Source organism: Colletotrichum siamense (genome assembly GCF_013390195.1).
Source record: "Colletotrichum siamense strain Cg363 chromosome Unknown KSG_Cg363_contig02, whole genome shotgun sequence".
Classification (NCBI taxonomy): domain Eukaryota; kingdom Fungi; phylum Ascomycota; class Sordariomycetes; order Glomerellales; family Glomerellaceae; genus Colletotrichum; species Colletotrichum siamense.
The window spans coordinates 5,437,705-5,452,000 of NW_023501015.1; the positions used below are offsets into that span (position 1 = coordinate 5,437,705).

The 14,296-nt window shown below is 45.3% G+C and overlaps 4 protein-coding genes across 4 annotated transcripts; 3 read left to right on the top strand and 1 right to left on the bottom strand.

Moving 5' to 3' along the window:
• Nucleotides 1–68: 68 nt before the first annotated feature.
• CGCS363_v003421 (uncharacterized protein) lies at nucleotides 69–1,096 on the top strand (the record flags this gene model as incomplete). Its single annotated transcript, XM_036635270.1, has 2 exons — nucleotides 69–180; nucleotides 240–1,096. The coding sequence occupies 2 exons, from the start codon at nucleotides 69–71 to the stop codon at nucleotides 1,094–1,096; spliced, it is 969 nt and encodes a 322-aa protein (XP_036499059.1).
• Nucleotides 1,097–1,821: 725 nt separating this feature from the next.
• Nucleotides 1,822–3,855, bottom strand: AMI1-0 (Amidase 1; the record flags this gene model as incomplete). The annotated part of the gene is made up of 1 exon (XM_036635271.1): nucleotides 1,822–3,855. The coding sequence occupies one exon, from the start codon at nucleotides 3,853–3,855 to the stop codon at nucleotides 1,822–1,824; it is 2,034 nt and encodes a 677-aa protein (XP_036499062.1).
• Nucleotides 3,856–5,308: 1,453 nt separating this feature from the next.
• On the top strand, nucleotides 5,309–7,325 carry CGCS363_v003423 (uncharacterized protein; the record flags this gene model as incomplete). Its single annotated transcript, XM_036635272.1, has 3 exons — nucleotides 5,309–5,474; nucleotides 5,530–5,653; nucleotides 5,708–7,325. The coding sequence occupies 3 exons, from the start codon at nucleotides 5,309–5,311 to the stop codon at nucleotides 7,323–7,325; spliced, it is 1,908 nt and encodes a 635-aa protein (XP_036499061.1).
• Nucleotides 7,326–9,624: 2,299 nt separating this feature from the next.
• On the top strand, nucleotides 9,625–10,552 carry CGCS363_v003424 (uncharacterized protein; the record flags this gene model as incomplete). The annotated part of the gene is made up of 2 exons (XM_036635273.1): nucleotides 9,625–9,928; nucleotides 10,068–10,552. 2 exons carry the CDS (start codon nucleotides 9,625–9,627, stop codon nucleotides 10,550–10,552), a joined length of 789 nt encoding a protein of 262 aa, XP_036499056.1.
• Nucleotides 10,553–14,296: the final 3,744 nt, after the last annotated feature.

The window sequence follows — 14,296 nt, forward strand, 5'->3', positions numbered from 1 at the left end:
TTGTGTTCTCCTCCTCGGGGTGTACCCTCGACCTTCATCCAGCCAGCTCATCTTACCTGCGACTTCAAATGGCATCCGCATCAGAACAGCTGGTTCCCTTCAACGATGCGACCCAGGTAACAAAAGTAGACTCAAACGTCTATCTTGCCAATCTTGCATCTGCCTGGTGCATAGGCTCAGGTTCGTAGTTGGATGCGCACATCTCACTCAACCCATCCCATCTGACGCAGCTCTCGCAGTACCAAACGGCGGCTACGTCGCCTCCGTCATCCTCCGCGCCGCGTCCCTCCACCTCGCCGCGCGCGGCCAGCCGGACACCATTTCGGCTCACTTCGAGTACCCAAACCGCACAGAGGTCGGGCCGGCCATCCTCATCGTCGAAGAGGTAAAACTCGGCCGCAACCTGTCAACGGTGCACATTACCCTCTACCAGCACGAGCTCCTCCCGTCCGCGCCGTGGTTCAGCGCCAAGTCGCGCAGAAATGTCCTCGCCTACCTCACCAACGCGCGCATCAGCCTCGAAAAGGGCCTCACCCTCGACAGCGGGTGGACGATGGCGCCCCCGCTGAAGCCGGTGGACTTCGCCGCGCTCGGCCTGGACAAGGACCCCCACTGGTTCCGACGGGACAAGATGACGGCCCGCGCCGTGTCGTTCGCCCGCGCGCACAACAACCTCGAGCACTACGTCCCGCGCGAGGGCGTGCGCCGCGGCATGGCGGACATGTGGCTGCGCTTCAAGGCCGGGCAGAAGTTCACGAACGCGTCGCTGGGCTACATTGCCGATGCGTATCCGACCATCGTCGAGGCATGGCGGCCGCGGCGCGGCGAGGAGCAGACACCGTTCCGGTCGGATGAGATGTTTTGGTACCCCACGCTGTCGCTGAATCTCGACGTGAAGAGGGCGCTGCCAGAAGACGGCGTCGAGTGGCTGTTTATCAGGTGTTTAGCGAAGGTCATTCAGAACGGAAGACTAGACCTGGAAGTGATCATCCTAGATCAGGACCAGAACGTGGTGGCTTTGAGTAATCACGTCAATATGGTTCTGTCGGCCGAGAGAAATCTCATGGACCGGAGTCACTCGAAGGAGAAGTTGTAGCGGCAGAAGGTGGATATTTGTAAAGCTGAAAGACGATCGTGCTATAGAGGGTCAATAGAGCTGGCGTTTTGGCGTTCCACAACACTGTCAGATCGGTTGCGCCCATTCCCACAACTGGACCAGGCCAATGACATAGATCCAGTACAATTAGACCACTTCTTGTAGAACCGTGACTTGAATAATCTTTTATACTTCAGCTCATTTTTTCCCACATGTCTCGGTGCTCTTCATGCTCTCCCCTCACTTCCCCGACTGCGGTTCAGGGCCTTCGGTTCACGATAAGTCCCACTCATGACCCGCTGTTCTCATCATCGTGCATCTATGAGCTGCAACCACACCGTCTCTGACCAACCATTGGTTTCTGTCTACAGAAATCCGATATCGGCTCAATGGTCTAGTGGTATGATTCGCCCTTCGGGTGCTTGTGCAACATCACAACCCTTCCGCACAGCGGGAATGGGCGAGGTCTCGGGTTCGATCCCCGATTGAGCCCTCGTAATCATTTTTGATTTTGCTACAATTGTGAACCTAGGCTGTTTTTGCTCATGGAACTTCTCATGTTTTACGACGATTGATACTAGCAGTCTTCTATAGTAAAAACATCTCGTTGCGAAAGGATGGGGACGTGCTTAATCGGATTCAGTTGAATTTTCCCCTTCTGTGGTGAGGTGTATTTAGATTACGCAGACCTCCAAATAATCTAGACGACGTTTTACAGTGTCCTATTAAGAGATAAACGCCTTGGGTCCTGTAGCCACGGGCGCTAAGATGCCTTGCAGCGCCAGCTCTTCTATGAAGTTGAAAAGCACAAAATCGCATCCCCTCTTTACAATCATGTTGATGGTCACGGGCATTGACACCTCCTGGTGAGTGACATTACTGTAATACGACACCTGTCCAATCGGAATCGTAAAGTCTGCGCTGCCAAAGTATGATGCCAGAATCGATCCAGCCTCCTTGGACCCGGTGGCATCCGGAAGTGCTGCGCCGGGCGAATCATTCAGATAGGCCTCTCGGAACGACGGCAAGCCGCCTGTGCCGATGTCGTAGATCAAGATAGATTCCGAACAGCTGTCTTCCGTGCTAAACAGGACCTTGCTGTGCCAAGCCTCCGAATCGTCGTGTCTTCGCTGCAGCGCTTCGGTGTGTTCTTTAGCGTCTAGTGTGCGATTCCACCAGGATGAACGGAACGGTTGATCCAACGCAGGGAACTTGGGGCTGAAATAGTCCAGGAGGGGGGTGGCCACAACCTTGAGCTGCGTGTAGGTCCAGAGAGTCCTCAAGTCAGTCAGAATGCCATCGTAGACACGCCCAGTGACGGTTTCCACTTTCTCGGTGATATTGATCTTCTCAATTGACAGGCCCATGGTCTGCGTAACTTGACCCAGGAAGCTTTGAAGGACAGCTTCCGCGGCTGGGTTCCTAAGGGGTAGACGATCCATAGGGTAGAAGATGCGTTTCGGGAAGGTGCGTGCATCTGGAACGTCGAGATCGGGAAGCTCATTGAGATCCTTATCTTGTTGAAGTGCGGGATCGTACCAAATCTTGGCGAATTGGACCCAATCTCGAGGATCTCTGGCAAACACACCCGCAGTGTCAGTTCCGTACGATATCGGCATGGCCCCAGTCAAGTCAATGATTCCTTGGGAAGGGCGGTTCCCGTACACGCCTGCAAACGCCGCCGGCTGGCGCATAGACTGGCCAGTGTCGGAGCCGATCGCAAAGTCCAGCCACTCATAAGCTGCGATCGAACAAGCGCCGCCGGCGGACGATGCGGAGCAGCTCAGGTAGCCATCCCCACGAGGGTTCTGGGGGTAGTAAACATCCGTCCACTCCCAAGCGTGGGCTGCGGAAGCAAACTGAGACGTCTTTTGCTTTCCCACGACAACGCCCCCGAGGTCGATGATGCGTTGAATGGATGGGGCTGTTGCGTTTGCTTCGCCTATCATACTCGTCCAGGCCTTACTCCCCAACGTTGTCTTCAGACCCTTGACATCGTAGATGTCCTTAACACCAACTCTCTTGCCAGCTAGTGGCCTAGAGTCGGCCTGGTTGTAGAGACGCGATGGAACAGGGACGAGTGGGTAGCCCCATACCGGATCGACAAGATTCAAGATCTTGTATTCCCCATTTGATTCGTAAACGCCATGTACGAAGTCGCTGTAGGTATCCGTGTACAGGCGAAAGACCTTGGATACTTTGATCGTTTCTCCGTCTGATTCTAGAAGCACTGGTCCTGGAGGGGGCACCGATGATGTCGAGTTGGTCGAAGCAGGCAATAACAGGATCTGCGACCCTATAGACTCAACCAAGCTGCGTGCAGTAGCATCCAGCCCTGACGAGTAGTTTGAGCTGATGATGATGGTCTCAAGAAAGTCTTGGGTAAACACGTCATCCTCGGCGAGATACCTATCGAAAGTATCCTGCAGTAACTGAGCTGTAATGAGCGGACTTGTGGCAACGACATGCGTCGCCGCAACGGTGACCGGCTTGTATTTCAGGGGCGCCTCCAACAGGGGTGATGCGGATGTCGCTAGAAAGCTGCTGTTCCCCAGCTGGAAAACGAAGTCAAGTCCATTGATCGCCTGAACGGGAATGAGCGGGCTTCGTAGAGCCAGAGCACTGGCGATGCCAGCCAGGCAAACCAATTGAAGGCCTTGGTTCAACATCAGCGATAAGTCGAATGGGTGCTCTTCGTAGTCAGGCGTGGCGCCATATTGGTACGGGTAGACAGAGCCATCTCCAGCATATAAATACATCGTAGTTGTCGGTAGTGCTTGGAACTCGGTGGTGAGCGCTGATCCTGTTGTGGGTGAATATTCCACAAGCCAAGGAATCTAGACGTCACTCGTGGCGCCTCCACTGATAAGACCTGCATGTCTCAAATCAGACGAACATGCCGTTCCCCGCTTGTCTGCTCCGACTCCGGGGCCGATGAATGGCGTTTGAGCGCCGATGCAACGGACAATCTCCACCTTTTCCCATATCCGTGCGGAACATGTATTCCGCTTCCGCCGTTCGGTATCGACTGCCCACTCTGAGCTCAAACTACGTGTAGTTCTCAAGTCGAGGATGGTATCAATCAGAGATATGGACAAGATTTCTATTTTTCATTATGTCATTACAACTATCGCTGTCGTTGCCACCCACAAGATCTATCAGTGCCAATCTACCACTGGGATGTAACATTTGGAGCGCAGACAGTAGGACTGCAGCAGACAACAAATCGAACCTCATTAGCCAACTGGATGCACTATTCAGACCATCGAACGATGTTTATCTTGGAGTTGCACTCGAGCACACAAGCTCTGCTCAGAACTCCCAGCACATCCCCTGTACCACTTGCCTGGACGCGACTGAATGTACATGATCACTTAAGCCGGAAGGGCAGTGAAAAACAACGTGGGAATGGGGAGGCAAATGTTCACTGTACAAAGAATTTGCCTGATCCAAACGGACAGACGAAGGCATGTTAGCGTTTGGAGCGGAGTACTCGTGATTCGCCAGCCTCGTGTTCTTTGGCTGAATGCTGTCTCATTTTTGAGCTGTCGTCAGCTCTCAGGTTTGACACATCACACCAGATTTCCCAATAGATCTAGGTCTCAATTTGGCAGGGCGGTTTTCGACCTATCAATACGCGACTCCAGAACGCCCCCCTCATCTACTCCTTGGAAGAGCACGCGGCGAGAACGAACTGAGGCAGTAGTATGAGGCTTAGTCAACGAGACAAAGCCGATCATACAGGTGCGTGAAACAATGTGACGCAAGGGGACATTCGGACAGACCATAATATGCTGCATGCCATCCCCGATCGGCGAGTTCTGTGTGTTCAGCTATCTTGTCCAACGCATCATGGCCGCGAATAGCCCAAGCCCAAAGGGCTCGACTGCTACTGGCGATTTATCATCTGCACCATTCCTGCAGCGCGCCCCATCATGGTCCCAGGGAACTGGTAATGATAACGATAGAGAAACGACACATCGTGATAATAACTACCATGAATCCGTCAACATCTCGAAAATCCGACGTCTAGGAGCAAATGCCGGAAGTTATGCACGTATTCCCTCCCCAGAGCTATGCGATTCATCAGTGCCTCCGGACGACACTGTCGAAGAAGAACACCCTGCGTTCCAGAAGCGCGACGACTCTCCCGCTTCTTCCGGTGGACCGCGAGGCGTAACAGCAGCTTGGAGTATTTGGGCATTTGAGATCATGACACTTCTCACTTCGGTAGCTGCATTCGCCGCGATCTTCATTCTATTGTCTGTCTATCATGAACGGCCACAACCCCACATGACACATCGTATCAATGTCAACACTATTATCGCCATTTTATCCACAATTGTCAAAGCTACGCTGGTATATGTGGTTGCAGAAGGTAGAGATACTATCCTGTGGGCAGCCAGATTTAATTGTTGAACTAACGACTGTAGTTATCGGTCAATCCAAATGGTCATGGATGGAAACACCCCAACGGTTGCGTCATGTTGAGTATTTTCACGACGCTGGCAAGGGAGCAGGGGGATCTCTCAAATTCTTGTTCGCGATTTGGAAGCCGTGGGCAATTTCTTCAACCAATCTTCAGGACATGGCGACTAATCAGACTCATAGAATAACGACTGCCCTGGGTGCACTGGTCATTGTTGCATCCTTCGCAATTGCCCCGTTCTCGCAACAAGCTGCAACGACCTATCCATGCGAAATCGACATTGAAGGAAACGCATCAATCGCCGTTGCGCAGTGGGTCGGTACAGGGGCTGACGGAAGCATGCCAATGATCAGCTCGGAGACACATGTTGCTGCTGTCACCGGTCTGATCTACGGTCCGGCCATCTCCATGGCCGCGCCCAACGTGTTCGAATGCAACTCGGGAAACTGCACCTTCAACTCAATCGGAGGGATAACACATTCCTCGGTTGGTATTTGTAGCAGCTGCGAACGAATTGAGGTTCGCCAAGAGACTACGGATTCTCGCATAGTGTACTCTTTGAGTATGGACGCGAATTCTCCGTTGTCGAAACTGAACATCACTTGGCCCTTGAATGAGACCTCAAACGTTTTTGTTATGGACTCCAATGGGCTAGCCATTTCGACGAATCCCGACAATGATGGCTTTGACTTGGAGACGCGCTTCCTTACATTCAAGAATGTCGACTGTAACGGAATCACATCTTCCGACGAGATTTCGGCACGACACTGTGGTCAGACTCCGTGGTTTACCCCGGGCGATGATACACAGGGTTTTGAAGCTTTAGGGGTCAAATGCAAACTCTACCCGTGTTTTCGAAACTATAACGGTAGTGTTCTTAACGGGAAATTGCAAGAGACACAGATTAGGGCGGTGAAAATGAAAGTTGGGCGTGTAGGAAAAAGCGACCAAAAGGATACTGTGGAGGTTTACCAAGCTCTGCTGGAGCCTTGCATGGTAGACGACAAAAAGTACTATGCCTCTAACATCAGCGAAGCAAATGTTGGGGACAACTGGATTTCTTTGACGCGAGAAGACGATCAAATCAAACTCCCACCTAACTGCTTAAGAGGTATGCATTCCTCGGCATTTTTAAGCATAACTCGAGGCCTCAGGCCCACCCTCAGCGGCGCATGCTTCCTTCGGAAGTCTGGTTCGGCCGGCACCCAAGGTATGATGTCTGGCCATGAACAAGAGCCACCACCAGCAAAGGCAAAAGAGTTCGACACATTTTGTGGAGAGAAATGGTGGTTTGGGCCATTATTCAATCAAGGAAATGTGACAAACCAAACCATATCCGAAGCCCACGATGGCATGGCCCAAGCTATCACGAACCGCATCAGGGCCAATAAGTTGGACCCGGAGGGCGCTCACGCTGCCGTTCGAGGGACACAGAAGAAGATGACCATTTGCATCCGTGCAGAATGGCCGTGGTTAGCGTACCCAGGTATACTCTTGATGGTGTCTGCCTGCCTGCTCTTGGAAACGGTTGTAAAGAGTTGTGGCGATGGGGATAATCGGCCGATGTGGAAGTCGTCAATTCTTCCGCTGTTGTTTTATGATGTCAACGTGGCTCACACACTCACAGCATCGGGAAAGCAGAAACACAGCCGCAGTAAAATGCCTTTAATGCAACTTGACGACTTGAAGTCGTTAGCCGACACAACAGTGGCACGATTCAGTGAAGATAGAGAGAGGCCTGGGTTTGTGGTTGTGAAGGAGAAGGAGACTGCAGATATAGAATTGAGCCAGCCGACGTAGACTTAAGGTTAAAACCCCGCCTGGGGGACGATTGGAATAAGCAGCATTCTCATGGCCAAGATGTTTCCAAATCAACCATGTAAAACATATGTCTTTAAGCAACGTATGCCTTTACTTACCTCACCATGGATGATCGAGTCGAGTGAGAATGCGACTCATCCCTTATGAATATTGAAATCCCACAAGTCTGGAAATATCCATGATGAGACATCAGCTCGAACTCGGCCGAGCAGGAACTCTTTGAAGGCGGTGGAGCTTGAGATTGTCACATTCCACAGTTAAAGCATCGCATATGGACAGCGATCTTATCATTCACATGAATGCGACGAGTCCTATCCTTTGTAGGTAACTGACATTGATCCATTTGACGGAATAGCATGTTGCGATCGTAATTAAAAGGAAGTTGTTGACAGCATCCCGCCTTATCAGCACCTAAGTGAGCGCCCGGCCATGCATATATGAGGATTATTCTAGAGCTATGGGGCTGACCGACTGATCATAGCGCAATGACGGAGAGGGACGATGTCGTAATCTCGAAAAGCAACCCCTCTTCCAGCCTCTGCCGGATGCATTTAAGATTTGGGGAATTGGATGGCGGACACCTTGTCCTAGCGACAGTTTCGGTGCAATCATTAGTATCTTGTCAGTCTATGATGGAAAGGCACAGCACCTTCTACCTACATCTCTATTCTTTCCTGTGGTTGAAGCCACGCTCGCATTGTAGTCACTGGAATTGGATGAAAACTCCCTGACGACTGCGCCATACTGAGTATTTCCACGAAGCCAGGAGAGTGGTCTGGGGGACCCCCAACACCAAACTTGAAATCTTGGAAACAGATCTGCTCGTAGGTTCTCAAACCCTTGACGTTAACCGCAGGGGAAATGATTAGCGAAAGCAGGGCCGCGCCAGACATGCGCGTATTGTCGTCACACTACGACACAAAGAGCCCGATTCCTGCATTCGTATTCATTTCGAACTCGGTTGAGGCGCTTCAGGCAAAAAAAGATTCGCCGAAGACCGCCGTGTCGCCGTCAGGGCGGCCCAACACAGCATGCCGAAAAGCAAAATCCACGCATGTCCACGTTTACATGGTCGATCGTTACCCAGGTTCATGCGTCGAGAGTTGTCAGATTGAGAAAATCGTTTCTCGTATTCACAGTGAAGACAAATGAACTTGAGGCTCGATGTCCATCCACATGCTGACAAGATTCTGGTCGGATGACCCTGAAAAGTGGGCGGTGAGAAGAAACAAGACATAGAATGTGCCGGACTGGGAAGTAGAGAAAAACACCGCATAGTGAGAAAAGGAGGTAGAGCTGAAATAAGTAAGCCGAGGCTGAATGATGTTGGTACCGACGATGGTTGCATTGCAACGGACATACGCCAGTGACATTTGACACCTGGATACCGAAAGGAATTTGACCAAGCGACAATAGCCATCGCGGCCTCGCTGTATTCCTTCCCTGAGGGAATTATGTGCCTTTTGCATGTCGGTGGGAGGGAGCCTGTGAGTATGACGACATGAGTAAAAGTCGTGCACTAGCTAGCAGACTTATTCCCCAGACAGTTCATACTTAGTAGTATACCACCATCACCATGGAGGTAGGAGAGGCTGGAGACAAATAAATGGGGCAGTGTGCGCATTTCTGCATTTTCCCGCTGTTGGTCAGCCCTTTTTCAGCCCTTTTCCTGGCCAGCAGTGAGCAAGCGGGCGTGCCAAGTCCTCTCCTCACCCCGGAGCCGAAAGTGGTATGACGCGTCAAAACGCGCTTTGCATCCCAGCCGGCAGCGGCTGAGAACAGTTGCAGGGTCGTGAGCGTTGCCCAAGGTGGACAGCTGATCGGTGTCTGTGAGGGATTTTCAACTCTTGCTGGAAGAAGAGGCCTCCTGCTCGTCTGCCGCTGTCGTTGTGTCGCATCGTGTGTTGTCATCGGGTCATCCACAGCCAACCCAAGAAAACTGTAAGTCATAGTTTGGTCCATCTTTGCCGTCTATGACATTTGGTTAGGCGTGCCAAGGACCATCCACCCCGAAGCGTTGCTTTTCCCTCGCCCCCGTGATCAACTTCATTTCCATAATTTCCTCCTCTGCTCGCTCAGACTTGAACATTCATTTCAAAATCTCGAAGCCCAACCACAAGTGTGCCCTATTAAGCTCCTGTTCTCTTTCCCGTAAAGCCCATAATTAGTCTTGTTGTCCTCCCTTCCCATACGTTTATCAATCCTGTACTATCACACTCACGCCCACGTGAATCCTTAAAGCCCACCACAAAGTCGGCTTCCTGCGCGCCCTCACACAATGACGGTTCGAAAGGCAACCCAGGCCGACCTCCCGGCGGTTCAAGTCATCATAACAAAGGCCTTGCCGGCAGAGTACCAATGGAAATACTGCTTCCCTGCCCGCTCCTCTGTCAAGCACGATTCTGGCATGTACGTCCAGCGCGCCCTGGAACAGACTCTGGCGCCTGGTAACACCGACTGGCTCGTCTACGTGACGGAGGACCCTGGAAGGCGCAAGCCCGTAGGTGTTGCCATCTGGAGCTGGACCGATGCCAGAATACAAGAGACTGTTCACGATAATGCTGCCTCCCAAGGATTGACAGGTAGGCGCGTCCATAACGTCCCAAGTCATCGCCCGGTTGAACGCCTTCATTTCCTGAGCCATTCCAGGAAGTGTTGCCGTCGTGGACAGAGACTTGGTCTGAGAAAAAAGCTGCGCTAATTTTCGTATCTCGACTATAGTGGCGGGGGAGGCCCTCGGGGGAGCTGGAAGTATCGTTGTAGACGGAGGGTCGACTGAGACCAACACCGGCAACGCGGAAAATCCCCGTATTGTTGCGCTCAGCAACGCTGTTGCCGCCTGCCGAGATCGCCAGCTCGCCCGCTACGGCCAGCAGCTGCACCTCCATGTCATTGCCATTCACCCGGAGTACCAGCGCCTGGGCCATGCGAAGCTTCTTTGCCAGCACGGAATGCACTTGGCCAAAGGAAAGGGCTTCGCGGTATCTGCAATTACGAGCCCATCCGGTTACATTTTCTTCTCTGGTCTGGGCTTCGCCGACTGTGGTCATGTCGTTGTGCAGGTTCCCGGCGAGAAGGAGGAGATTGGTCTCAAGGCCATGGTTCTTGCTGCGCCGCAGCAGGAGAAGCGGAGAGGGTCTTTTCTTGATATGATTGGTCTGGGTGGACGGAGGCGTTCGAGTGACGTTAGGACATCGAACTCCTAGTTGAGGCAACTTGGACGTACTGTTCTTAGGTGTTTTAGGTCTACTGAATTGAAGCTTCCATAAAACTATTGGTCTTGTCTTTACTTAGCGATTCCATCAGTAATCATGGCTTCGTAGTTGTGAAGGCTACTGCTAACTCTGCAGGCAGCTGAGGCAACAACGATTTAGATCAGTGACATGTATGCTTGCTTTGTTTTAGGAATATTGAAAGTCGCGAAAAGACCTACAGCATTTGACGCAGGGCGCATGTCATTTTTTCTAAAGACTGATAATAGCCCTTCACGAAACACTCCGCAGCGTACTCTATCTAACCGCTGCTGAATGTCTCCAACGGGCAATATTCTATCATAGCGCGACGGTAGTGCTCTGAAGCGCTACCAGCATCTTGGTAATCTTATTTAACCCCTCTTCGACTCACTACGGGCATTAATATACTGACAAGCACAAAAAGCAGGTTATTGAAGGGAAGCATCTATTTGGGGCCGTCACAGTCAAAACAATAATCATGAACCACGATTATAGTCAGGATGCTTCTGATACTACTCCTGGCGAACTCGGAAAGCTACAATAACATGCTATTAGTATGAAATATTAACCTAATTTTGTAGCAATCATTGATGTGAACCAGCAATTAGACCTTGGGGCCGGCTTGATGCGTCACACTGTTATAGTCAGCTATCTGATAGTAGGGTCTGCTAATAGAAGCTGGGGATTAATATATTCTAATAGTATACTGGGTTGTAGTCTGGGTTAAAAGTTATAAGCTGTAGTAGATTAGGTCTTTAGAAGCTAAGGTAATTAGTTTTAGGCTTAATAAGTAATTTATAGTAAAAGTAAGCTAAAAGTATCCTAAGGATAAATACTAAGTTAATTACTAAAGAGCTATAGAAGTCTAACTATAAATTAAGCTTAAAGTTATACTATATATAAGTTTTAAATAGTTTTTTTATCTAGCTACTAATTCCTAACTTAATATTAATAAACGTTTAATAATTACTAATAAGTATTTAGTAATTTTTACTAAGCGCTTAGTAATTTATATTATCTACTTAGTTTTATTTTATTATTATATAACTTATACTATAGTTCTTCTATTTTAATTGAGATCTTATTACTCCTATGATCCTATAATATAAATATCTTATTATAGCTACCTAATACTTAAGTAGGTTATTTAGCTGTTATCCTTATTTATAGGTTATAATATTAGGTCCTCTCTCTAAAGGTTTTATCCTTAAGACCTAATATAAGTAGGTTATTAGTCTTAGGTTAGGGATCTATTAATTATGCTTCTTAATCTACTTATAGTGCTAATATTATATTAGGTTATATTATTAAAAATCCTATAATTTTTACACTTTATTGCTATTATTATTCTCTTAATATTACTAAGAATAGTTTTAAAATTATGCCTTATTATTACTATTATTTAAAGGGGCTTTACTATAAAATGCTACTAAGGTTGCTAGTTTATAAGGAGTATATCGCTATTAGTAGTATTTATTATTCCTATAATATTTCTAATAATATAATCTGTTAGTATAAAGTAGTGCCTATTCTAGGTTTTTTTTTCTTTTCTAGCTGATTAGTTATAGTGGAGTGGTTAATAGTAGAGTTTTATTATTTAGATAATGAAGAGGAGGAAACTAAGGAGCTATTTTAAAAGAGAATAGAGATACTATAAAAGGTATAGGCTAAAGTGAATAAAGTACTTATAAAGTTAGATTATGTTTATAAGGCGAAGAGAATAATTTTTAAGAAAGGTTATAATATGATATTAGTAGTTATAGAAGAAGGTGAGGCGTTTAAGGTTCCTTCTATAGAGTCTTTTATATTAGAAGTTTAGTCTATAGGTAGTTTTAAAGTATTAAACTTAGATTTAATTCTTAACTAAAATCTTAATACTCTAAATTTTTTTATTAAGGGAGTTTTAGTTATACTTTAGTGTTCTTAGTTAAATAAATGGTTTTCTTTGTTATAGTCTATCTACTTCTATTAGTAGTCTAATATATCTATATAAATATCTAATCTATAGGTAGCTATTAGTGTTTATTTAACTAAGAGGCGTTATTAGCGCTAGTATAGTTTCTTATTCTTAGTGTTATTACTAATAGATTATAAGTTCTTCTATTATGTTAATAATATTTTTAGCTGGTTCTTATATATTATCTTTATATTTATATCCTTTTTATTTAATAAGGTATTAATATCCTTCTAGTTCCTTAAAATAATTAATAATTTATTTAACTTTATATTCTAGTTTATTATCTTCTATAATAATAATATTATTTATTTATAATCTATATAGTACTAGTTTAAAAAGTAAGATGTAGAATACTAAGTGATACTTTATAGTTTCTAAGAGTCTAAGTTTATAGTTAACTAGTGAAATTATTTATAAAATTTTAAAAAGTCTAAGTTTTTTATAGTTAAGTTTATCATTTAGTTATTTTATTTTGATATTTTGCTATATAAAGTAAGCACTATCTCCCTCTTTTAAGGTTAATCCCTTAATCCTTTATTTATTACTAAATTTTATTATCCTTTATTATATGAATTTAAGTTCTTTATGTGCGTTTTCTTAGATATCTTTGATTTATTATATAGAGGCGACAGCTTTAACTACTATTAAGCCTAATTATAGTTCTCTATAAGTAGTAGGTTTAAATCTATAGTTAAGGTAGAAAGAGGATTCCTTAATACTTTCTCTAATTATATTATTATAGGTGAACTAGGCTATTAGTAGTAATATAACCTAATTATCTTAGTTATAATTAATATAGGTGTAGAGATATATTTTAAAGACTTAGTTAATTTATTCTATTTATCTATTAGTTTGTAAGTAAAACGTAGTAAATATTGCTTACTTAATGCTAAGTTATAATATAATTAACTTCTAGAATTTAGAAGTAAATATCTTATCTCTATCTAATATAATTTCCTTAGGTGTTTTATAATTAGTGATAATATATTTAAGAAATATATAGGTATATTCTTTAGTATTACTTAATTCTTTATATAGGATAAAGTAGGTATACTTTATAAGTTAATCTATAATAATAAAAATGCTGTTAAAATATACTCCTATAAGGGGTTTTTAAGACTTTAGTAACTTAATAATAAAGTTAAATAATATAGATTACTAAGCAGTTTATAGTATAAGTAAAGGTTATAATATACTATAAGGTTAATATTAAGTAGGTTTGCTTTTAAAGTAGACTTTATAGTCCTTAATTACTTTTACTATATATTCTCTAGTAACTTTTTCTCTATATTACTATTATAATTATTTCTAGGTTTTTATAATTCCTTAGTGATTATATATAGGTCTAGCGTAGAACTCTATAATTACTTTATCGTCTAGTTTACTAAGTAAGCTAGTACTAAATTATCTAGCTATTATTAAGAGTTTAGTTATTAGTATTAGGTTTCTATTATTATTTCTTTTAAGAATTACCTAGGTTTCTTTAGGTATTAAGATATTATAATCTAGTTATTAGCTAAGAGTATTAGCTCTATTATGATTTAATCCTTTTTAATAAATAATTTAGAAGTTAAACTTAGAAAGAAATTCTAACTATCTAACTTATTATTTATTTAACACTTTAGAGGTAGTAAAGTATAAGAAGTTCTTATAATCTAAGTATATAAGTATTTTATAAATTATTTTTAAGAATTTAGGTCTCTATTCCTTAAAAGCTTTAATTATTACTATAAGTTCTTTATTATAGATTTAATAGTTAA